The sequence below is a fragment of the Prunus avium genome, chromosome 5, assembly GCF_965620075.1.
Source record: "Prunus avium chromosome 5, drPruAviu1.hap1.1, whole genome shotgun sequence".
NCBI classification, from domain to species: domain Eukaryota; kingdom Viridiplantae; phylum Streptophyta; class Magnoliopsida; order Rosales; family Rosaceae; genus Prunus; species Prunus avium.
The window spans coordinates 22,424,065-22,449,945 of record NC_142288.1 but is presented as its reverse complement, the minus strand read 5'-3'; the positions used below and the strand labels follow the sequence as shown (position 1 = coordinate 22,449,945).

Genomic DNA, 25,881 nt, shown 5'->3' with positions numbered 1-25,881 from the left:
CCAAACAAGCGATAGTATTTTATTAGATCAATTGAAAACGTAAATAGAGAGCCATCAAGATTAGCAACACAATAGACATGGGTAAAGCTTCCCTAGTGCCAATACTATTCACTAGGTGATTAGCAAACTGTATATAATAGATCCCACATCACGTTCTCACCTGTCACTGCCAGTGGGAGATTTGGTCAATTGCAGACAGAGAGATTCGAAGCTTCTATTGATATTTATAATATTTCCATCATCTCATGACTCGTAGAGAAAAGCCTAAAAGGTCCTCAGCTGCATCAAAGTCATTGATCATCTATCTAGAAGCCAATAATTCCCACCTTTGGCTTTGTACGCGTTTGTTGTCTCAAATAAAATAAAAATCCATCCCTTGAAATTTACATTTTCCTGGAACTTCATTCTATTCTATCACTTAACTTAACGAAAATAGGCCAAGCTCCAAACACTATATATAACAAGCCACTCTTCCTTCATTTCCACAAACACCTCCCTCAGCTTTCAAGTTTCATCCTAGAAAACAATACCCCACAAAGCAAAAGCAGAGAAACTTTCTTTCCAATTTCATATCAGAAAACAAAAAATAAGTTAACATGGCAGAGAAAACCAACCCGGCCTATCCCATGGCACCGTCAAATGGTTACACAAGAAGTGATGGAGAGTCTCAGCTGTCTGCTGATGAGCTGAAACGCAAGAAGAAAATCAAATTGGCCATCTATATTACTATTTTTGTTGTGTTTCAGATCATAGTTATCACCACCATGAGTCTCACTGTGATGAAAGTTAAGAACCCCAGGTTCAGGCTAGGCAACATCAACGTCCAAAGCTTTGAATCTGTCACGGCAACACCTTCATTCAACACAAAATTCACAACCCAAATCAAGATCAAGAACTCAGCCAACTGGGGTTCCTACAAGTTCAATGCTGCCAATATCACGTTTCAATACCGAGGCGCGACTTTGGCAGGAATTGATGTCGCAAAGGGCAAGGCTGGATGGCTTTCGACCATAAAAAGAAATGCGGAGGTGAGTTTGAATTTAACTGCAATAACTAATTCAAATCTTGGAAGTGATTTGAGCAGCGGGGTGTTGACGCTCAACAGCGTAGGAAGATTGAATGGAAAAGTTGCAATTATGTTCATCATGAAGAAGAAGAAGGCTGCCAACATGAACTGCACTATTGCCTTTGATGTGGCAGCCAAGACGCTCAAATCTTTACAATGCAAGTGAAAACACAGAAGCTATCTGTAAATTTTGCGATGCAGCTTGGCCATCTCTCTGTTACATGATGTGGATTTGCGATCGATCAAGTCTAGTTCTTGGATTGTGTTTTTCTTTCTTCTGTTTTTTTTTTTTTTTTGTATGAGTGAGTGATAGTGTAATTTTATGAATAAATCGTTGCTATTATTTTCACTGGGACTCTGGTTTTCCTATTTCTACGACTATAATTCTTATCTCTTCATTCAAAAAGTTGCCCCAACTTGAATACAGTTTAAATGTAGCCCAAGTGGAATAGAACAGTGTTGCATTAATTGAAGTCATTAATCATTAAACTTGATGCTTATCAAAAGCTTGAGTCCTGTCTAAAGTTTTCATGCTGTCCATTATTGCAGAAATAGTTTTCTCACTGTAATCCGTGAGTCTTGAGTCACTGATTTGCCGTGACTAGTACAATAATTGGATAATGGCTATTTGAAGTCACATGTATGCACTCAGTGTGAAATATATCAGTGGATATTGACCCTTTTTCAAGTTCAACTAATATTAATATTAGGGGTTAAGTTTTCCTGTTTTATTTTTCTTTTCCGAAAATAGCTGAGAAATGAGAATAAGAACATAACTTGCAAAGAACGTATCACATATAGTGTTTGTGAAAAGTATTTTGTTTCAATAAACCATATTTGTTCACTAAACTTGACTGCTTACCAGTTGATGTGGTAGCGCAGATTTCGGTTTTTTATTTGTTAGAAATAAATGACGCTAATTGTGAAATCAAATTTATGTTTTTCAGACTCTGGTTTTGGTTCTGAAGCTTGCATCAATCGAAGGGACAGAGTTGAGGGTTTGGACATTGACGTTGCCCAACCTGATTTTTGGGAACTTTCATGACAGTGAGTTCAAAAATGGTCATGACCACGATTTGAAACACAACAAACAAGATTTTGACGTTTCTTGATCACTTATGGAGTAGCCATTGTGAATGCCCAGCTCTGCTGATTCTTCTCATTTATTTTGCTAGAAAGTTTTCTGAAACAAAAATGTTCTGATTTTGACGTTTCTTCATCACTTATGGAGTAGCAATTTTATTTGTAGGAACGCTGGCTTCTGCTTAGCCAAGTTGGCTTGAGCGGATATAATCCCCCCTCTGCACCCGAGTTCGAATCTCCCTCCCTGTTTAAATAAAATTGAAGTATAATATCATTTGTATACATAAATAAATAAGAAGAATGGTCAAAATGTGAATGCGTGATCTTCACTTAAAATATGAAAATTGCAGATAGTTTAATATTGTGACTTGTGTGGGAATATAGCTAGCTTTTTATATTTCTACTATTCTATACTTTGTATCAGGTGCTAATGGAGGAGTTGTATACTTTGCTAACCACACACATTCAATCTTTATTTAATCATCTATATATATATATAAAGCAAAAGGGTAAAACATTCAAAAATACCAAAATCAGAATTGAAATTAAGAATTGAAATTATTAATTAAATGAGGATAATATGGTAAATTCACACTTTTTCATATTTTAAAAAAAATTAAAAGAAAAATCAGATAATGAATCCTATTTTTATGGAACACAACTACCCATTATCTTTTTTTAATTCTAAAATAAATTTAATTTTTTTTAAAAAAAGCCTCTCGACTCGCAAGCGCGAAAGCGCGTGCGGAGAGGCTAATATAATATTAAACAAAATATTACCTTAAAAATTACATAAGTTCCTAAAATCTGTGGCTTTGTTGGATTGGTTAGGTCCTCTACATAATAAATCATATTTAAAAATAAAATAAAATAAAATAAAAAGTTTTAATAGTTCCCACATCACGTTCTCACCTGCCATTGCAGATTTGGTCCATGAAATGCAACGGATAGAATTGAAGTTTTCTTTGATAATTAATATGTTCAACTCAAATATCAAAAGGCTAAAAGGTCATCCCTCCTCTAGAAAGTCAATAATCGCCACCTCCGCCTTTGAACGCGTTTGTTGTCGTCTGCAATAAAATTCTTCCCCTGAAACTCACAGCTTCCTGGAAACTCATCAATCCGAACGCGATATATATAACACACAACTCTTCCTTCATTACCACAAACAACTCCTTCAACTTCCAAGCTTTCATCCTACAAAACCAAACCCTCCAAACAGAGGCAGAGAAATTTTCTTTCTACTTTCATATCAGAAAACCAAAAGAAATTAACATGCCAGAGCAAAACTATCCCACCTATCCTTTAGGACCAGCAAATGGTCACACAAGAAGCGATGGAGAGTCTCAACTGTCCGCTGATGAGCTGAAACGAAAGAAGAAAATCAAAATGGCCATCTATATTAGTATTTTCGTTGTGTTTCAGATCATAGTTATCACCACAATGAGTCTCACTGTCATGAAAGTTAAGACCCCCAAGTTCAGGCTAGGCGACACCAACTTCCAAAGCTTTGAATCAACGCCTTCATTCCACTTGAAATTCACAACCCAAATCAGGATCAAGAACTCAGCCAACTGGGGTTCCTACAAGTTCAAAGCTTCCAATGTCACGTTTCTATACCAAGACCAGACTCTGGGAGAAATTAATATCGAAAAGGGCAAGGTTGGATGGCTTTCGACCATAAAAAGAACTGCAAATGTGAGTTTGAATTCAAGTGCAATAAATGGTTCAAATCTTGTAAGCAACGGGGTCTTGACGCTCAACAGCGTTGGTAGATTGAACGGAAAAGTTGCAATTATGTTCATAATGAAGAAGAAGAAGGCTACCAACATGAACTGCACCATAGCTTTTGATGTGACAGCCAGGACCCTCCAATCTTTAAACTGCAAGTGAAGACACACAAGCTACTTCGGCATCAGAGTGATCAAGACTATAGTTCTTGGATTTTTTTTTAAATTCGTTGATATTTAGTTTTTTCCCCGAGTGACTCTTGCATTTGTTGTACAACTACAGGGCTACTCTGTTCTCTTTTAATTACTAGACTGCTTGTTATTCGTTTAAACTGTGCTTCTGTTTGATTTTTGCTAAATTTATTTTAAGTACCGTCAATACATTGAAAAATTAAAAAAATGGAACCGAAATTCGGGAAAACAATTCGGTTTTAATTATAGAAAATCATCTCTATATCTAAACAAACATTTTGCAAAACAATTTACCTTGGAGGAAAAAAACAGAGCCTTGTTGAAAATATAATTCTTTAGATTATCTCAATCAATTTTTTATCAATATTCTTTCATCCAATTTTGGGACCAAAACTGGGAAAAGTCAAAAGAGCAATCTTATGAGGACTCAGTTTACAATGGTCAATACAAATTACAAGATTAGAAAGCCTCTGCCTAAAAACATGAGGCTCATATGTATTTTAAAGTAATTAGTTAGTTAGTGCCTTTTAATTCATGATTTGATCTTAGGGAGCTTCACTAATATACCCAAAATAGAGGTTGAAATTATAAAAAAACCTCACATAGAATGCACTTTAGAAACACACCCAAAATCTATTTACTATATAAGAAATTAGTGTTAAAGTTCCTATAAATTACAGGACTGCCACTGATGCCCAATAGAAAAAAAAAAACTCAAAGAACACCCAAAACAAGCCCAACCCAATTTTATAAAAAAGCCCAAATATTTTATTACAACACAAAAGTGTCTTGAAAACCGTAACTACAAGCATGCATCTTCATTAAACAATCTCTGCAAAATGTCTGTTCATTTTATCGTCTTCATCATTTATGCAAACCGAAACTCCATAACCACCATAAAGCTTGATCTACTTTCAAAAACCAACACCACACACTAACCTCCACCTACAAAACAAAGCCAAAATTTCAGAGAACAATTTCAACAAGAAAAGGCTTCAAAAGTAAGACATTTAAAAACCAAACCTTTACTGTAATGTTGATTAATTGCTGTAAAGTTCCAGTATAGGGTAATAACAATATTTTAAATTCGACTCCAAGACAAAATCTTGAAACTATATTGGATTTTCACTATTGGATTGACTGCATAGGACTATAAAATAGTCGGTTTTCAGCAACTTGAAACAGAAAGAGATATTTAGTCATACAGATTCTTAACACTGTTAATTTACTGTCATGTTGATTAATGGTTGTAAAGTTTCAGTATAGGGTAATAACACTGCTTGTTTCTTATGGAATCCTATTTCTAATGCATGTCAACTATTGTGAAGTTTCAGTCTAGGGTAATAACACTCCTAGTTTCCTATGAAATCCTATTTCTAATGCATATCTACCACTTTAAAGTTCCAGTATAGGGTAATAACAGTATTTTAGATTCGAATCTAGGACAAAATCTTGAAACTATATTGGATTTTCATTATTGAACTGATTGCATAGGATTATAAAATAGTCGATTTTCAGCAACTCAAAAAAGAAAGAGATATTTAGTCATATACCCATTCTTAACACTGCTAGTTTACTATCATATTAATTAATGATTGTAAAGTTCCAGTATAAGGTAATAACACTACTTGTTTCCTATGAAATCCTATTTCGAATGCATGTCTACCACTGTAAAGTTCCAGTATATGGTAATAACACTGCTTGTTTCCTATGAAATCCTATTTTGAATGCATGTCTACCACTATAAAGTTCCAGTACAGGGTAATAACATTGCTTGTTTACTATGAAATCCTATTTCTAATGCATGTCTACCATTGTAAAGTTCTAGTATAGGGTAATAACACTGCTAGATTCCTCTGCTTGTTTCCTATGAAATCTTATTTCTAATGCATGTCTATCATTGTAAAGTTCTAGTATAGGATAATAACACTGCTAGTTTCCTATAAAATCTGGTTTCTAATGCATGTCTACCACTGTAAAGTTCCAGTATAGGGTAATAACACTGCTTGTTTCCTATGAAATCCTATTTCTAATTCATGTCTGTAAAGTTCCAATATAATATAAGGTAATAACACTGCTCCCTAACAACAAATTATAGTCAACTCAAAAACCAATGGTGCATAAACAAAAAAAACACGAATATAGTCAAATTCAATTGAAAAAACATACCTCAATTAATATGATAACCAAATCAAATATCACAAATTTGTAACCACAGCTCAAACCAAAACACAAGAGCAAATCCACAACCAAACCAAATATGAAATCAATCCAAATTATAAACAAAAAGAAACTAAAATCACAATTTAAAACTCAAACGAATATCTAAATACAAATTAGAACGAAATCAGAAAATCCAACAGCTTACCTCCAAATCGGCAATAATAAAAATAAACATATAAAATCAAGAAGAATTGGATCTACAATTGCATAGGCCAACAGCTACAGTTAAATTTGCTTCCTCTCAAATTGTCTCGCTTGAAGTTCTCATATTAACATTATTATAGAAAACATATGCTACTAGCATTACTACAACCCCGGATACTGAGCATACCGTCAAAGTCAAACGGTAACCTATTGCTAAAAATTCCAACATGTTCAGACTAACAAGATGAGTAATTTTTGGTCTCAGACCTTGGCCAAAAGTGGCCGGAGCAACCAGAAACACTGCCAAAGCCGTTGGTCAAACTAGGGTGTATTGATTAATTTCCAAAACTCCAAAATCTATCCTAACCACATACATAAACAGCTAGAGCACGAAAAGTAAATGAAGTTTCATACATTGATCGACGGAAACAATCACCGAAGTCACTGGAAACGACGTCGGAAAACTCAAAATCCACAAACCTTTCCAAGCTCGTAATGGAGTTGTAAGTAGCTGATGTGGCTGGGCTTTAGCCTAGACTTGATCGTCGGCCCTGGCCGGTCCTTTTATGACCGGTCTCACAGCTGGCTGTGGCTGAAGCACCAAGATCGCCGGCCTGATTTCCGTGAACGGGGAGAGAAGAGAGAGAGAGAGAGCGCCCAAAATTGTTCAAAAAAACTAATTTAATACTAAATGGGTAATAAAGGTATTTCATTTATCTAATTAAACTAAAAATGTAACAGCTGTCAGTTTTGGATTTTTTTTGGGTGTGTTTATATATATTGAATGGTATAGGGTATATTTATAGTTTTATGTTTAGGAATGAGTATTTCACTAATTTTCTATTGATCTTATAACCATTGATTTTAAAATTAAAAAACAAACTTATAATTTGTGTTCCCGCCAAAAATCTATTAACTAATTTTAATTTTTTTTCCATCTTGATTTTGGAAAGAAAATGTGACTAGTGATTATCAATTGGAAGTACAGAGTAAACCCTTAAAACGTGACTCGGCTTGGCTGCTCAGAGTCAAAACCCCTGCTTTCAACTCATTGCTTGCCAAGAATACTGGAATTGCTTTCCAATCCCTTGGAATTTAAAATCACAGTGGCTCCAATTTTTTCGGTCGAACGCCACCGGGCCTTGCCCTTGGGAATGACAACCTGCCCTGGAGTCACACCCTGGTACGGAAATGAGAGGCTGCTACTGTCATATACTTGTAGGGGCCAAAATTGGTGTTCTTGACTCGAATTTGGGTTGTGAAGCTCATGTCAAAGGAAGGTGAGTCTGATTCATGGGGTGTATTAGATGATGGGAGAATGATTAAAGGAAATTTGGCAAAAAAAGGCGTCTCAATCAGGTTTGAAATTTTGGCTTACTTCTAGATGATCGCATGACTTTGAGGACTTTGTTTGGTTTTTTCCATTCGGGCAAGGTGACATCATCGTACGATATTTGGAGAACCTTCGACTATGTTTTGAAACATGCAATATATATTTTTTATTTTTTGAGAAAAACTTCAACGTACAATCCATCAGCTACACAAGGTCGTTCTCTATAAAGAAAAAAGAAAACTTACTGCAAAGAGAAAACGCGCCCAAGAACCCGTACGAGTCCTTTGTCCAAGTAATTCAATCTACAAAACAGAAAAACTTCAGAAAGGTTGTTTGCACTATATGCACAGCAAAAAGCACTTATGATCTACCCTGTGGAGGCACCAAATATTACCTGAATTTTGTTTTTTATTGGAACTTGTATGAATCTAGACTCGATTCGATTCTCGTTTATTTATAACGAACAAGCTGTCATATCTTACGCTATATCCATTGGATTGGAAACTAAAAGTTAGAAAAGTAGTTAGTTCCTCTAGACTGAGGTAAAATATGAATGAACAAAATACAAAGTAATAAAGACTAACACCAAACGTACGATTGGTGCATATTTAGTAATCTTGTTGACATTTTATCAAACACCTATGCCGTATTGCACCCGATATTGAAATATAAAACCATAAAGTCTTGTCCAAGGTTTGATTCTTACCTACAGTGAAGGCAACATGTGAATAGGGTTTAGGAACTACAACCAATTGGTAGTGTTAAAAAGTAATGCACATTGTATTTTGAATAATAAAGAAAAATCTTAAATAATATAGAAAAATCTAGAAAAATTAAGAGAAAGTAGACAGGTTAAAGTTACTAGAAACATCATACTAATTATATAATGTACTATAACTAGAGAAATCTAGAATAAGGTGAAAAATTGTGGCTGAAAATGACTTTGGAAAAGTCAATTGCATGAGCAACTGACTTTTCCAAAGCTGCCGACTTAGTCCCTCTATAAATAAGCATATAGCCTCTCATTGTAATCAAGAGAAAAGCTGAAAACTACAGTTGTCTGACTCTCCCATCAGCCAACTCTTGTATCCAACAAAGTCTGTAAAGCTTTGTAACATTTTTCCTCCATTCAAATAAAATTACCTGTTTACTCTTTCAAAAAGTTTTCTATTCCACATCAAGAATATTGTCCTAAACACTAAACCAACTATTCTCTAAACCTCTTCTCCCCTAAACTAACAGGTAGGAACCCATTTGGGCATGATATTAAGGTTGATAAGCTCATATGGTACGGATCCCGAGCTTCTGCATTTAGAAATGATGCATTTACCTGCATTTCATAAAATCTAGACCATTCAACTAATCAAATGCTTGTGAATAGCCACATCGGCTATAGTAAGTTTGTTTCCTTTTTAAAAAACTAACATTGTTAGTCCTTTTGACAGAAAAAACAAACAACAATCCCTTTGACAATAAATTCTCTTACCGCTCTCTTGGTTCTTCCTTTGTGTATTTGTAATTTGATCCTTTTTTGGGTATTTTGGCTTCTTCTACTTTAATTTGGAGCTTCAGCTTACAAGATGAGCCAACCAAGACGTAGTAGACTCATAATTGGTTCTGGTTTTTCAGAAAACTATGACGAGGAATTTCCTGTGCTAGGAGGCCATACAACCAACTATTCTGAACGGCAAGTAGGCTCTCCTAGTCCATCCCCTCCTCCCAAGTTCAGGTGTCGTACTACCAAGCCCATTCATCAATCAGAATAGCAATCAATTGGGTATTTTTCTTATCAATTTCAGATGATAACTACAGCTTGCAATAACAATCAATTCAAATAGTGTATTTGGAATTTAAAATCTATTGATTGAAGCAGATTTCCAATAGTTATCGATTGAAGAAGCCAAAAGAAAAAAAAGAAATATCATATTACAAGACACAAGAGGAAGAACCAAGAGAGCAGCAGGCGGATAAATACACCATTTCTAAATGCAGAGACTTAGGATCCATATGGTACATACCATTTTAGGTATATATTCCTAGTGTGTGCACTAATTCTAATTCTACGTGCTATTAAAGTCATGAATAAAATGCCCTAGATGAAACAGAATATTACCCAAAACCAAAACACAAGACTTCCTTCTGTTTCCACAAGAAGCTCAGCAGAACCATCTGCATCTAGGAATACTCAATAATGTAAAAGATAGTTATAACTTATATTGAATATACAAATTAAGAAACGAACTGAGGCCTCACCTCACCAATTACCAATTAATCAGCCCTTAATTCTCTTATATAATTGAAATGAAAACATTGGACATGTTGAAAGTATACGTAGTGGCGGAGCCAGGAATTGAGGTTAGAGGGGGCCATCTTGCAAAATATAAAAATAAAGGGAATGAGAGCATAAACACTACAAGTTCTCGTAGAGCTTTATGAAAATCATTGTCAGACCCCTGAACCAATATAGCCTAAAGTAAAAAATCAAGAAATAAGCTTTAAATTACAGCTTTCACACATCAAGTTATGATTGTTGTATATATAAAACCTATGTATCATTTTTTAATATTCAATTCAATTCATATACACAACATTAAATTATTTATACATAGAGAGAGAGAAAGAAAAGAGGAGTGAAATTGCTTGAGAGAGAGAGAGAGAGAGAGTTGAGTAGGGGCCTGGGATCACTTTGGTCCCTACGTGGCTCCGCCAGTTAGTATACCATATACGTACGAAAATTGAAGCTTAACTTATGTATAGTAAACATCTCGCCTTATGTATTTCAATAATGTAGAAGAAAGTATATAGAAAGCACACGTTGTATAGCTTTACAACAAACACAAGCGTAAGTAACGCAAAGAAAAATAAAAATAGATTCAAGAACATGTCTTGATCACTCCCAAATCAATTGTATAGCTTTGTTGGTGAGGCTTCTTCATTTGCACTGTAAAACTTGGACAGTTTTTTTGTGGACAAATTATATGCAATTAATGGTGCAGAATAAGGTTCTGTTTTTTCTGTTTATTCGCTCTGTAAAGTCCAAAATGGATTGAGAAACTGTACACTAGTAGAATGTTGGCTTGTGCTAAGCTTCCTGGAAATGCTTTAACGTATACTTCCAGTCTTGACTTATAGGCTTGTATTCTAGAATCAACATATAGATGGTCCAACAAGTCACTGTGACCTACCCTACAAAGAAAAGTATTAGATAATTTATAAAAGGCAAAAAAAAAAAAGAGCCAAAAAAGGATCCTTCTATTTGGATTGGACCCAACCAAATATCTCTTTTCTATCCACAAAATTTTGGAGTTGCCATTTTGCCCCCTAACAAAATTAAAAGCAAAAAAAACAAAAAAGTCTCTAAATCAAAGACTTGTTCTCAGAGCTCTAACTTGAGACTAGCGGAGTTGAAGTCAGCACAGTACCAGTGGCGGCTATTGCCCCAACCAAAAAAAAAGTCACCTATTGAAATAAAATAATTAGCCCCACAAAGAGAACTAATTAGTAGCATATGTGAAGGTTTCAACTGAAATCTTGTAATACTGTATATGTTTTTGTTGTTTAGATTTTATGTAGCGAGTTTGTCTCAATTGTGTTTAGCTAAGTTACGCAGTTTTAAATTTGCCCCATGCAAGTAAAATTCTGAGTCCGCTACTGGTTAACACCTATCAGCGGGGATATCGACGATTAGGGTCAAGGAGGAGGCTCTTATTTATTTATTTATTTATCAGTTTTAATCTTAAGGGTAAGATGGTAATTTCGAAAGTTGCTGTATGAGGAGATATTTATTGAGAGTCCAAGTAGATGCCCCATTGCCCCTGCAATAAAAGTATACTAACCTATGACTTTGACAGACTTAGAAATCCTTGTCTGGGTTGTGGTGCTGAGTAGTCAAAGTCTTTAAAGCCCTCCAACGTTTCTTTCGCTTATTCAATACTCCATTTATCTTTTCTCCTCATGTTCACATCGTGGAAGGGTCCATGCCCTTTAATATATAAATAAATAAATAAATAAATAAATAATATAAATAATATAAATGGTAAATGAATCTTCTCAACCATGAGAAGTCAATAAACTACAACTTAATTATTTGCGTGCCTAGTGGTCCCAATTTCCAGCAAACTTGCACCGTGGATATTACTCTAACCAAAGAGATTGCCTAAACATTATATATACCACACATCGCTCACCAATATTCCCACAACCAATACATTTTGCTCATCACTTCATATATACTTTACAGAGAGAAAACAGAGGAAAAGCAGAGCACTTTTCTTTGCAGCACAAGAAATTAAGATGGCGGAGAAAACCAACCAGACTTACCCTTCAGGACCAGCAAATACAAGTTACACAAGAAGCGATGGAGAGTCTCAGCTGTCCTCTCATGAGCTGAAGCGCAAGAAGAGAATCAAATTGGCCATATATATTGCTATTTTTATTGTGTTTCAGACCATAGTTATCACCATAATGAGTCTCACTGTGTTGAAAGTAAAGACCCCAAAGTTCAGGCTAGTCGACATCAACTTCCAAAGCTTTGAATCAACGCCTTCATTCGACTTGAAATTCACAACCCAAATCAGGATCAAGAACTCAGCCAACTGGGGTTCCTACAAGTTCAAAGCTTCCAATGTCACGTTTCTATACCAAGACCAGACTCTGGGAGAAATTAATATCGAAAAGGGCAAGGTCGGATGGCTTTCGACCATAAAAAGAAATGCAAATGTGAGTTTGAATTCAAGTGCAATAAATGGTTCAAATCTTGGAAGCAACGGGGTCTTGACGCTCAACAGCGTTGGTAGATTGAACGGAAAAGTTGCAATTATGTTCATAATGAAGAAGAAGAAGGCTACCAACATGAACTGCACCATAGCTTTTGATGTGACAGCCAAGAACCTCAAATCTTTAGAGTGCAAGTGAAAACAGATCTAGATTTAGTAATTTGTACTTGTTTTATGTTTCTGCAAATTTGAACTTCTGCTGTTTTTTACAAATAAAATTGTTTGGGTTTATATGTATACCAAAGTGTAATTTTGTAGTCGTGCTTTTATATTATATACAGATTGTTAGAGCTGTCATTTTTTTTTTGTTTTGTTTTTATAAAAAGAAGAAGATTTGAACTGATTCTGTCTTAGCTTTTTCGCTGTAAACTTGAGTACGTAATATAATGTTTGACAGATGGAAGATTCAAACCTTAATAAATAAATAAATAACTAAAATAAAATGATATTAAAACGTCTGGTATGGGGAAGACCATAGAGATTGCAACTTGTAAGTCTTTGAAAGTAATGAAAACGTTAATAAAGTGGTCAAAATGCACGAAATTGGATCCAATCCAACGCTAACTCCGGTTGGCATTACAGATAAGACCTCTATAACTTGTCTCCTACGGACAAGTTGCAAGTTGTGCCACTTGTTGGGGTGGGGTATGATATTATTGTCTAATTAGTCCAACTCAAGTTGCCTTCTATATTAGTCCAACAAGTTACATGTTCTGTTACTTTTTTAACTTCTTTTGTTCGTTAACTTCTGTAATTTTCAAATGCTCATTTCTCTCTAATATATGTATATGGTTTGACAACAAAGGAAAACGTAGACCCCTAATCCTGCTCCTCTATTTCAAGATTGATCCTAAGAGACCGATTTCTGCAAATATATTGGCCTTATTGGATAAACAAGATGCATCATTTAAACCAACATAAAGTTAGTTGCAAATTGATTAATTTGCCAATTATCAAACGAAAGCACACCCCAGTAAAAAGAATAGCGACGGTTCAGTGATTAAAAAGGTAAACTAGTATCATAATTTTACAACAAAATACAATACAAGTGTCACTCATAAATAGCTATATAAATAAAGAATATCAATGACGAAAAATAATCCAAGAAATACTCTTCATCAATCCAAAATCCACATCATTATAGAGATGTGTCCTAGCTGTTTTCACTTGCATTGCAAAGATTTGAGCGTCTTGGCTGCCACATCAAAAGCTATGGTGCAGTTCATGTTGGTAGCCTTCTTCTTCTTCATTATGAACATAATTGCAACTTTTCCATTCAATCTGCCTACGCTGTTGAGCGTCAACACCCCGCTGCTCAATTCGCTGCCAAGATTTGAACCAGTTATTCCACTTGAATTCAAACTCACCTCCGCATTTCTTTTTATAGTCGAAAGCCATCCAGCCTTGCCCTTTTCAATATTAATTACTACCAGAGTCGCGCCTTGGTATTGAAACGTGACATTGGCAGCATTGAACTTATAGGAACCCCAGTTGGCTGAGTTCTTGATCTTGATTTGGGTTGTGAATTTCGTGTCGAATGAAGGCGTTGCCGGGACAGATTCGAAGCTTTGGACGTTGATGTTGCCTAGCCTGAACCTGGGGGTCTTAACTTTCATGACAGTGAGACTCATTGTGGTGATAACTATGATCTGAAAAACAACAAAAATACTAATAAATATGGCCATTTTGATTTTCTTCTTGCGTTTCAGCTCATCAGCATTTTCCAAAGACTCTGCATCACTTCTTTGGTAACCATGGTTTGCTGGTGCTGAAGGATAAGCCTGTTGAGTTTTCTCTGCCATGTTTCTCGGTTTTTCTTTTTCTGATATCAATGAAAAGAAAATTATCTGCTTTTGAGGAGTTTGGTTTTCTAAGATATGAAACTTGGAAATGGAGGGAGTTGTTTGTGGAAATGATGGAGAGTAGTCTCTTATTTATAGTATGAGGTGGAATGAATTTCCTGGAAAATGTGAGTTCCAGGGGAAGAGTTTTATGGCACACACCAAACGCGTCCAAATGTAAGAATTATTGACTTCTAGATGATGGATGACTTTGTTGAGGAGCCTTTACGCTTTTTCGCTTTGAGTAGATGGACACATGAATTAAATATCAATATAGAAGCTTCTGTGCATAGATCAAATCTTCTAAATAATACAGGTGAGAACATGCTGTGGGATCTATCCCACATGTCACTGGTCACATTGTTAATAGTATTGGCAAATTATTGGTATATATAATCAAAGAAAGAAGTTGCGGGTTAAGTTACGCCTTCATTTGATGAATATACCAATAGAAAGCTCCTCACCTAACTCACATTATTATTAAACTATATAGGCAATTGGCCAATTTTGAAATTCTAAGAAACCAATGACTACTGTCCCAACAACACCTTCATTCCACACATAATTCACAACCCAAATCAGGGTCAAGAACACAAATTGGTGCCCCTACAAGTTCGATGCAATCACTATTGCGTTTCAATACCAGGGTGTGACAGCAGGGCTGTCCTTGAGATTTTGAGGACCTTATGCAAAACTTAAATTAGGGCCTCACATAATCTAATACAAAAATACTTATAACTAAAAGTCATAATCAATAAACATGTAATGACAACAACATACCTTACTATCCAAAAGTCATTCACATTGTATTTGTTATGTTTATTTGAAGAATTAAAACTAGTACAGAGTTTTTTCCCCAAAATTAAAAAAACTATGATTCACATCGGGTAGAATGACTTCAATGAGACTCGAACACGGACCCTTCTATTAAGGGATATGTGCTACAAAGCCAGCTCCGCCACACACACATTTGTGATAATATGCAGCACACTAAAGTATAATATAAATGATTTTTTTTTTGGGGGGCCCTGTGCGGTGACGCCACTTGCACCACCATATAGGGCCGCCCCTATGCGACAGTGGGACAAACTGCTATCCCAAAGAGCAAGGCTGGAATGCTTTCCACCAAAAAGATCAATGTGGAGGCAAGTTTGAATTCAAATGGATTGCCAAGCAGTTCCAATCTTGGCAGTGAACTGAGCACGGCGGTGTTGACGCTGAGCAGCGAAGCTAAATTGACCAGTAAAGTGGAATTGATGTCTGCCACAGTGGACTGCACCATGAAATTTGATTTGTGTCAACAAAGGCAATTCAAGCTTTGGAATGCAAGTAATGAGAAATTAAGGTCAGCAGTGAGTGATCCCCATTTGTTGCGCGAGTGAGGCAGGAAGCCTATTTCTTGATGTTTATTTTGTTCATTATTTTCTCTCTGTTTTAGGTAGGATTTTTTTGTAGAATCATATTGTGATTTATATATTCTTTTCAACCAGAGGCTCCTGTTTTTCCTTTTACTTTCTTTCAGGTTTCTGACTATATAATGAGAGATACTTTGTATGTAATTTTCAGTTGTGGTCAATGGAGGTCTTACAAAACAAAAGATGTCTCCTTTGATGTGACTAGCTTCTGTGTCCAATGCTCTCATCTCAACTTGTGTCTTGTTCTACAATTCCATTTTTCTGTTCATCTGCTTCATGTTGAGGCTCTTTACCTCATGCCATACTAAACAATTAGCAAACCTTTCTCAGTGATCATCAGCCACACCAACTACATTTTACTTCTCCTTTGTTGCTTTTTATTTTAATTTTGTATTCTTTAATAGTGCTTCCGTGCCGTTCAGAGGAACAAGTATATACAAAACGAAAACCCCTAATCCAGAACAAAATAACAAAAACAGAACGGCAACAAGTATCATAGACGATAGTTGTCGAATCGAAAGCAACCGCATTTGGCTTAGGTGACTTCAATGTTTTCAATTATTCAGTCTCCATGACAATAGTTTTCTTGCACCCACCATTAGAGAATAATTTCAACAACTTTAAAGAAGCACAGTATAAATAACTAAATATCATATAATAAAGGGTTAACTGGTGAAATACCCCCTGAACTTGTACTTAGGTTTCAATTAGCCCATATCCTTTTTTTTTAATTTAGAAAATTAAGGATATGAACTTTTTTTTTTGCCAATTTCACCCCTGCCGTCTAAATCATCAACATTTCATCCAATTTTCTGTTAAATCATTAAAAATAAATTTTTTTTTTTGGAAAAAATTAAAGAAAAGAGAAAAATAAAACCCCCTCCCAACAACCATCACCTTTCTTCTCCGACATCGCCACCACACCTCTCCCCACCATCGCATCAACCAGACCTCTTACCCAACCCCAGACCCAAGGCCACCCCCTTCCCCACCACCACCTCCCCTCTTATCAGCCCACCCTCCTATAGCCACCACACACTCTCTCTCTCTCTCTCTCTCTCTCTCTCTCTCTCTCTCTTCCCCCAAAAAATTTACTCTACACACCTAATCACCACAACCAACCACTCATCTCACTGACACAGAACAACTCCTCCCTATCCCTCAACTCAACTAGTCCAATGCCATCACAACAGCCAATGATCCACCCCCTTCCCCACCTGCAATCCACCCCCACATCCAAAAAACCAAAAAGAAAACCTTATCCCCACCCACATACCCAAACCCATTCGCACCGTCCTCCTCCTCCAACTGTTGCTGCTTCGCACGCTCAGAGGTCGAGTCCCACGTAAGAGCAGAGGCTGGTCTTCCATTCACGTCATCCTCCTCCTCCAGCAGAAGCGGACTTGCTCCTGAAGTAGGAGTAGAGGCTGGTCTTCCATAGAGGGGGGACGATCGCTTGCGTTTGTCGCTGGGAACGGCTTCGTCTTAGGGTTGGTTTTCGGGGTTTTGCGGCGTTTGTGTATGTGGCTGTGGTTGATTTGGGGAAGAAGGGATTGTAGAGAGTGGGAGAGAGAGAGAGAGATATATATATATATATATATATATATATATATATGGCATGTGAGGTTTTTATTTTATTTTATGAACTTTATTTCTATTATTATTATTTCAAATTTTATATTATTTTTATATGGAAATGATCAATTTGCCCTCATATTTAATGGAAAATTGGATGAAATGTTGTGGATTTAGATGGAGGGGGGAAATTGGTGAAAGAAAAAAAAAAGTTCATATCCTTAATTTTCTATAATAAAAAATTTAGGTATAAGTTTAGGGGGCAAATCACTAGTATACCCTATAATAAATGAAGGAGTACATGAATATAAGTTAACATCATCACAAGAGCAATTGGTGATAATTAAGTATTATAGAATACATCATCACGGAATAACTACAGGTGAGTGGTAATGAAAACAAATACCATTAAAATTCTATGACAAATCCAATCGCCACACAGATACAAAGAATAAAAAGAATAAGAAGAGTCACACAAATCAAGAACTAGCTAGTCGCAATCCAAATGCTGAAGATGCATCCTGGATGCTTAGCTACTCTGCTCATTTGCATTGTAAAGATTTGAGCGTCTTGGCTGCCACATCAAAAGCTATGGTGCAGTTCATGTTGGTAGCCTTCTTCTTCTTCATTATGAACATAATTGCAACTTTTCCATTCAATCTGCCTACGCTGTTGAGCGTCAACACCCCGCTGCTCAATTCGCTGCCCAGATTTGAACCAGTTATTCGACTTGAATTCAAGCTCACCTCCGCATTTCTTTTTATGGTCGAAAGCCATCCAGCCTTGCCCTTTTCAATATTAATTACTACCAGAGTCTCGCCTTGGTATTGAAACGTGACATTGGCAGCATTGAACTTGTAGGAACCCCAGTTGGCTGAGTTCTTGATCTTGATTTGGGTTGTGAATTTCGTGTCGAATGAAGGCGTTGCGGGGACAGATTCGAAGCTCTGGACGTTGATGTTGCCTAGCCTGAACCTGGGGGTCTTGACTTTCATCACAGTGAGACTCATTGTGGTGATAACTATGATCTGAAACACAACGAAAATACTAATATAGATGGCCATTTTGATTTTCTTCTGGCGTTTCAGCTCATCAGCGGAATGCAAAGATTCTGCATCACCCATGTTGATTTCTTTTAGTGGAAGGAAGGAAAGCTTCAAAAGAAAATGCTCTGCTTTTTCTCTGTTTCGCTCTGTAAAATATGAAGTGATGAGAATGTTGGTGAGGGCTGTGTGGTATTTATAGACAATTTGGTAGATGAGTTGATTGCAGGAAACTTCCTGGAAATTGGAATCAAAACGCGCGAATGACTGGGTTGTAGTTTATTGACTTCTAGAACCCTTACTATTATTCTACTATTATTTGAGAACCAGACTTGAAACCTATTATACTATTTTATGTATTATACGTTTGCTGCGCCTATGGACACCTTTCAAAATGTGAAACTGATAAAGTCCAAGCTAGCATTCGGACATAATATATATATATATATATATATATATATATTATTTACCAACAATTGAAACACATCATATTTATCATATTACTACTACCGAAACACCTCAAACATGAAAGGATGAATTTATTCCCTTTATGCTCTTCCACATTATAATCCTACATGGATCTCTATTTTCATTCATAATTGTATATATAAGGTAAAGACATTAAAATAAATATCCACTTTTATGATCTATGAAAAAGAGATTTTTTGTTTCTTTGTGGACTTAAAATTACGTAATCCATAACTTCTTATTTGGATTACAAATTACGTATCCAAAACTTCAAGTTTTGATTAAAAGGTGTAATCAAAACTTCAGGTTTTGAATTAAGTATGTCAGTGCAAATATTTTAAATTAAATTTTGTATTTCAAATATGTATCATGAAACTTCTAATTTTAACTAATTGCTTAACATGGAACTTCTGATCCACATAAGACAATCAATTAATAATTCGTAAAGAAAATAAATTAGACTTAAACTTAAAATAATAACTGCGAGTTCTCATAAATAAATAAAAAGAGATATGCATCTAAACATAATGTAAGGAAAAACTTCCCAGTGAGTAATTCAATATCATTGATACAGATTATATACAATCTGTGTTACAAAAGGAAAGAATTGTAGATTACAGTCAATTACAAGTAATTAGGAATTACAATCAATCACATCTAAGGCAATGAAGGTGGAGATTTTCCAGAGAGATTCAAAGAGAGTTGACCGGCTGTGATTGCTTCACTACCACCTTTTAGTGTTCGGATCTATTATGACATAGCCGTGAGGCGCTTAACGGACCCTTTTAATATTATAAAACCCTTTGGACAGGAGAGCATTGTGGCGCGGTTTGGGAAGATATTTGGTGAGGAGGTCAGCCACTTGATCAATGGATGGAATGCAGCAAACCCGGTGGCTGCCCAAGGCCACCTTTTCACGAACGAAGTTATAATCGAGCTTGATATGTCAGGTGTGTTGTGAAAAAATGGACAAACACTTTCACTCACTCCCCTAATGATCTTGTTGTTGATGGACTTTGTGACACACACAATGATGGATGAATCACACACACACACTTGAGACAACAACCAAGCACAAAGTGACACAAGAATTTATAGAGGTTCAGCAATTGCCTACATCCTCTTGGTGATCCCCTTGAGAAATTCACTTCATGAAAGAATAAGTTACAACTTTGGTTTTACACAGAAAACCCCCTTAGAACTCTATTCTCTCCCCAAGCTCTCTTTTCTCTCACACCCCTTGCTCAACACTTTGATGCACTTGTGAACACTCTCACAACCCTTGGTGTTTCCCTCCTTGGTGTCTAGACTCTCAAGACCCCAACTCAGCTCCTAACTTGAACTGATTGCTCTCCCTCACGTTCTCCCTTGGTGAGTTAACCTCCTTTGAACACAATAGCACCCAGCTACTTGACCACCTTGAGATTAACCACACCTAACTTCAACTTGCTTTCTCATCTTATAATGTCTTGCTTTATCTCCATTACCTACACAAACCAATGGACACAAGATAAGGCACCATCTTGTCTTCCACGTTCCTTCCTTTAGTCTCCCACTTAGACTAAAGATCATATCATGCAAGTAAACAAATCCCACTTCAGCCACCTTCCACAAAACCAGAAAATGGAGAATGGATTCTCCAAACCAAGACAACCAATTGGCAATGAGTGCTCTCCCAACTATACAGCAGGTAGTCCACCTTCTTTTACCTCAGAAGTGACCCATTAAACACCTGCAATCTTGTGGAAAGCGATAGCCACCGAAAAAGTAGTTGAAAACACGTAAGGAAAACATCAGCACAGCACAGGGGCGACCGGTCGCTGATACCTTGCGACCGGTCGCTTCCTGCGAATTTTTCAGACTTCGACTCTGCTTCTAAACGACCGGTCGCCCAAACCTTGCGACCGGTCGCTCACTCCTTCGCATGCATACTAAATGTGAGCCAATTTTACAACAATCTCCACCTTGGCGAACCATTTAATCACCCCATGGACCATTGTTGACCTCTAGAACATCTTCAACCTCTTAGAAATCGTTCTAGTAATTTCCAAGAACTCCACCATGGCAATACACCTCTTGCCTCAATGCACCTTTGGTGGAAGGTGCTCCACCCAAGCCTAAACTTGAGTAACTTGGACCTCTTGTGCAGAGAAGAGTTCCCCCTTGCCAAATTCGTTGCTCCTTGCTTCCTTGGAACCTTGAACCTTGGACTTCCCTTGATATGCAAACCACATACCAAACCTTTGTTCACTAAATCCCCACTTAGCACACCTTGCTCTTGGATTTAAGAACACCTTTCTTTTCATCAATGCACTTCTCCAACTTTCCCGCTTCATGCTCCCTATAGCACTCCGAAACGTGGTTGGAACTTCTTGGTCCATCCATCCAAAACCTAGGGACGGTTTGATGGATTCCTTGGGCTTGGACCTTGCAATTGATGATGGCTCTACCTCAAGTAGAACCTCTTTGTGAGTTTGTTGTTGTTGCCCTCCTTCTTCAGCCCTTGTGTCAAGCTCCACCTCAAATGGAGTCCCTTCCATGACCACCTTGGCAAGAAGCTTCTCTTCAACAACATCCTCCCCATCATTCCTTGTCTTGATTTCACCTTTGTGGATATTCCTCTCCACACTTTCTGCAGCTTTGAAATCAAGCACCTTTGATGATGAACCGTTAGTCATACAACCTTGACTAACCTTCCTTGCCCAACATCTCTTGAGCACACTTGCAGCTACATCATGTTGGACCGGCTCCTTGACATTAAGACTTGTTGCTTGCTCTTCCTTGGTACAAATCTCTGCACCACCCAAGAGCTTGTATGTGTTGTTTGGTTGAATCTCCCCCTTCATAACCACCACAGAACCTTGTGTGACCATGAGCTTCCCTCCTTTGGCCTTGTAAGAGCAACCTTCTCTATCCAAAGAACCAAGAGAGACTAGATTCGTTCTTAGTGCAGGTACAAACCTTACCTCACTAAGAGTCCAAACTTCACCACCTTGCAACTTGATCTTCACAGTCCCTATGCCCAAAACTTCACATGTAGTTTTGTCTCCCAACATAATCTTGCATGCATCCTTATCCTCATATGTGTCAAACATCAACTTATTTGCACACACATGATATGAGCACCCGGAATCTAAAATCCAACTTGAAGAAGAATTCTTACATGAAGAACTTGCCATGACTTCCCCGTTACTTTCATCCGTAACCGTCAAGAGTTCATCACATGTGTCCTCATCACACACGTGGGCTGAACTTCCAGCTTTCTTCATCTTGTTCAGCTTCTCCTTCCATACCGGACAATCTCTCCTCCAATGATCCATAGATCCACACTCGAAGCACCCTTCATTGTCCTTGGACTTAGTATTCCTTTTGCTGCCCTTGCCTTCTTGCTTGCTTGAACGACTCCTTGCGAACAAACCAGCATCTTGAGAGTTCTCCTCCGAACGTTGAGACATCCTGTGATGCGACATCACATCTTGCACCACCTCCTCAAAATTCAAAGTACTCTTCCCGAACATAAGTGTAGTTCGGAAATGCTTATAAGACGGAGGCAAGGATGTTAGTAACATGAGTGCCTTATCCTCCGTATTATACAGCACATCCATTCTTTGCAAGTCAGCAACACATCTATTGAAGCTGCTCAAATGCTCCATTAGATTTCCTTCCTCCGCCATCCGAAGATTTAGGAGTTCCTCCTTGAGGAAGAGCTTGTTGGACAGCGACTTCCCTGCAAACATCTCTTCGAGCTTCTCCCATGTTTGCTTCGCTGTGTCCTTCATCACGTTGATGAGCACCTCATCGGAGATGAAGTTCTCGATGGCTCCTCTAGCCAACTCATCTAGCACACCCCACTCCGCATCTGTCATGGTAACCGGCTTCTTCTCTTTGCCTTCCAAGACAACACTGAGATTTTGTTGTGTAAGGGCTGACTTCATCCTCCTTTGCCAAAGTGTGAAGTTCTCCTTCCCTGTGAAAGGCTTCAACTCCACCTTCATGCTGACAGATTGTGGTAGCCTCTGATGCATAGAGCTACTTCCACCTTCAGCTTCCTTGTCACTTGCCATCTTCAACACACTAGCACTTGCTGCTCCAACACAGCTCTGATACCACTTGTTGTGAAAAAATGGACAAACACTTTCACTCACTCCCCTAATGATCTTGTTGTTGATGGACTTTGTGACACACACAATGATGGATGAATCACACACACACACTTGAGACAACAACCAAGCACAAAGTGACACAAGAATTTATAGAGGTTCAGCAATTGCCTACATCCTCTTGGTGATCCCCTTGAGAAATTCACTTCATGAAAGAATAAGTTACAACTTTGGTTTTACACAGAAAACCCCCTTAGAACTCTATTCTCTCCCCAAGCTCTCTTTTCTCTCACACCCCTTGCTCAACACTTTGATGCACTTGTGAACACTCTCACAACCCTTGGTGTTTCCCTCCTTGGTGTCTAGACTCTCAAGACCCCAACTCAGCTCCTAACTTGAACTGATTGCTCTCCCTCACGTTCTCCCTTGGTGAGTTAACCTCCTTTGAACACAATAGCACCCAGCTACTTGACCACCTTGAGATTAACCACACCTAACTTCAACTTGCTTTCTCATCTTATAATGTCTTGCTTTATCTCCATTACCTACACAAACCAATGGACACAAGATAAGGCACCATCTTGTCTTCCACGTTCCTTCCTTTAGTCTCCCACTTAGACTAAAGATCATATCATGCAAGTAAACAAATCCCACTTCAGCCACCTTCCACAAAACCAGAAAATGGAGAATGGATTCTCCAAACCAAGACAACCAATTGGCAATGAGTGCTCTCCCAACTATACAGCAGGTAGTCCACCTTCTTTTACCTCAGAAGTGACCCATTAAACACCTGCAATCTTGTGGAAAGCGATAGCCACCGAAAAAGTAGTTGAAAACACGTAAGGAAAACATCAGCACAGCACAGGGGCGACCGGTCGCTGATACCTTGCGACCGGTCGCTTCCTGCGAATTTTTCAGACTTCGACTCTGCTTCTAAACGACCGGTCGCCCAAACCTTGCGACCGGTCGCTCACTCCTTCGCATGCATACTAAATGTGAGCCAATTTTACAACAAGGTGCATGTGTGAAAAACAAGACTGGCTGCCAAGTAAGTTGCGCAGATTTTGTCACAGTAAAGATGGACTCGGAATTGGAGTTGGACACCAAGTTCAACCAAAAGGTATGATAATCATGTGGTTTCGACACATGCACGGGCTAAGGACTGTACTCAGGTTTCGAATTAAGGGCTAGTTTGGCATTGCTGTGCTGTGAAAATAATTGCTGTCAGATTTGCTGTGAGAGAAATCAGCTATGAGAGAAATCAGTTTGGCGTTTGGTAAACTTTTGTTAAAAGTGTTGTTGGTACGGATTCCAATATAATCAAAAAATGATTGCCGCATAATCATTAAACTCAGCACCTCTTCGAAACTGATTCCTGCATAATCAGAAAATAAAAGCACCTTATTAGTTGTTTTCCCTAATAGCTTTCTCTCACAGCAATTTTTAACAATAAGTGATTTTCTCATAGTTTACCAAACGGGTTGGGCTTCCCAAAATTTTTAAAAAATTACTTATCACCCCAAATAAGCAATACCAAACGGGCACTAAGTATGTCAATACAAATATTTTAAATTAAATTTTGTATTTCAAATATATGTATCATGAAACTTCTACTTTTAACTTTTAACTAATTGTTTAACATGTGGAACTTCTGGTCCAAATAAAATAATCAATAAATAATTCATAAAGAAAATAAAGTAGACTTAAACTTAAAATAATAACAACTGCAAATTATCATTAAAAAAAATGATAAGCATCTAAACATAAAGCATAAAGTTATAAATAAATTAAATATATAAAATGTCATATCTAAGATAAATTTAATTTATAGAACTACAAAATCTAGTCTAAAAATATTTGCAAATTTCTAATACAATAAATTGAAATAAATTCTTAAACTTCAGGTTTCAAAGTATAAAACTTCTAGTTATATATTGAATTTGATCTTGAACGTTGGGTTCAAAAAGATCATATAAAAGTATTGATTTTTTAATTTTAAAAACATTAGGTTAAAAACTAAATGATGAATCAAAGATCACAATAAAATAGACATGAAAATTGAACAACTTCAAGTTCCAATTAGATTGTGTAATATAAAACTACAGAATGTAATCAAATATTAGAATAATAAGAACAAAACCAATGAACTTGGAAGAATCAAATTGTTTAGTACAAAGTACATCACATTTTTTTAATTACAATCTTTTGATTCCATTGTGGAAAATATAATAAAGATTTAAAAATTGAATTGTTTAGCCAAATCCTTTAATTACATACTTCGGCATTCTTCAACTTGTTCCGCACAATTATTTTTCCAATGATTCTTAGATTCACACTCGAAGCAAACCATCATTGTCCTTGGATTTAGAATTCCTACCATTGTCTTTCTTGCTATCACGCTTGTTTGAACAACCTCTTTCTTCGGTCTTTACCACTAATCTTTCGCCTAGAGAGCCCTCTCCACCATGCTTAGACATTCGGTGGTGGGTGAGAATGTCTTGTACCACCTCCTCAATCTTGAGAGTACTCTTGCTAAACATAAGCATTGTTCGAAAGTGCCTATATGATAGAGGTAAGGATGTCAACAACATAAGAGCATTACCCTTCGTATCATATATAACTTTCATCATCTGCAAGTCCGCAATACACCTATTGAATGTGCTAAGATGCTCCCTCCTCCATTCGAAGATTTAGAAGCTCCTCCATGAGGAAGAGTTTGTTTGATAGTGACTTTCCTGCAAACATTTGTTCGTGCTTTTCCAATGTTTGCTTCGCGGTGTCTTCCATCATGTTGAACAACCCCTCATTTGAGATGAAGTTCTCAATGGTCCCCACTCGGTGAGGTTGTCCCACTCCTCTGCTGTCATGATTTTCGGCCTTTTCTCCTAACCTG

General features: G+C 37.1%; 5 protein-coding genes and 1 pseudogene across 5 annotated transcripts; 4 read left to right on the top strand and 2 right to left on the bottom strand.

The window, feature by feature from the left end:
- The first annotated feature begins 410 nt into the window (after positions 1-410).
- On the top strand, positions 411-1,415 carry LOC110745711 (uncharacterized). The gene has a single exon (XM_021945836.2). The coding sequence runs from the start codon at positions 597-599 to the stop codon at positions 1,230-1,232; it is 636 nt and encodes a 211-aa protein (XP_021801528.1). The 5' UTR covers positions 411-596; the 3' UTR covers positions 1,233-1,415.
- Positions 1,416-3,297: 1,882 nt separating this feature from the next.
- Positions 3,298-4,211, top strand: LOC110745710 (late embryogenesis abundant protein At1g64065-like). Its single transcript, XM_021945835.2, has one exon. It carries the CDS (start codon positions 3,425-3,427, stop codon positions 4,040-4,042), a length of 618 nt encoding a protein of 205 aa, XP_021801527.2. The 5' UTR covers positions 3,298-3,424; the 3' UTR covers positions 4,043-4,211.
- A 7,740-nt stretch (positions 4,212-11,951) lies between these two features.
- Positions 11,952-12,836, top strand: LOC148294515 (uncharacterized). The gene has a single exon (XM_088252989.1). It carries the CDS (start codon positions 12,065-12,067, stop codon positions 12,683-12,685), a length of 621 nt encoding a protein of 206 aa, XP_088109115.1. The 5' UTR covers positions 11,952-12,064; the 3' UTR covers positions 12,686-12,836.
- Positions 12,837-13,538: 702 nt separating this feature from the next.
- On the bottom strand, positions 13,539-14,465 carry LOC110773914 (uncharacterized). The gene has a single exon (XM_021978422.2). The coding sequence runs from the start codon at positions 14,346-14,348 to the stop codon at positions 13,710-13,712; it is 639 nt and encodes a 212-aa protein (XP_021834114.1). The 5' UTR covers positions 14,349-14,465; the 3' UTR covers positions 13,539-13,709.
- Positions 14,466-14,913: 448 nt separating this feature from the next.
- On the top strand, positions 14,914-15,720 carry LOC148294514 (uncharacterized; annotated as a pseudogene).
- A 1,982-nt stretch (positions 15,721-17,702) lies between these two features.
- LOC148294513 (uncharacterized) lies at positions 17,703-18,582 on the bottom strand. The gene has a single exon (XM_088252862.1). It carries the CDS (start codon positions 18,499-18,501, stop codon positions 17,920-17,922), a length of 582 nt encoding a protein of 193 aa, XP_088108988.1. The 5' UTR covers positions 18,502-18,582; the 3' UTR covers positions 17,703-17,919.
- Between the last annotated feature and the right edge of the window lie 7,299 nt (positions 18,583-25,881).

Bases quoted from the DNA above. Each gene is read 5' to 3' on its own strand.
- LOC110745711 (XM_021945836.2), top strand. From the start codon at position 597: ATGGCAGAGAAAACCAACCCGGCCTATCCCATGGCACCGTCAAATGGT.
- LOC110745710 (XM_021945835.2), top strand. From the start codon at position 3,425: ATGCCAGAGCAAAACTATCCCACCTATCCTTTAGGACCAGCAAATGGT.
- LOC148294515 (XM_088252989.1), top strand. From the start codon at position 12,065: ATGGCGGAGAAAACCAACCAGACTTACCCTTCAGGACCAGCAAATACA.
- LOC110773914 (XM_021978422.2), bottom strand. From the start codon at position 14,348: ATGGCAGAGAAAACTCAACAGGCTTATCCTTCAGCACCAGCAAACCAT.
- LOC148294513 (XM_088252862.1), bottom strand. From the start codon at position 18,501: ATGGGTGATGCAGAATCTTTGCATTCCGCTGATGAGCTGAAACGCCAG.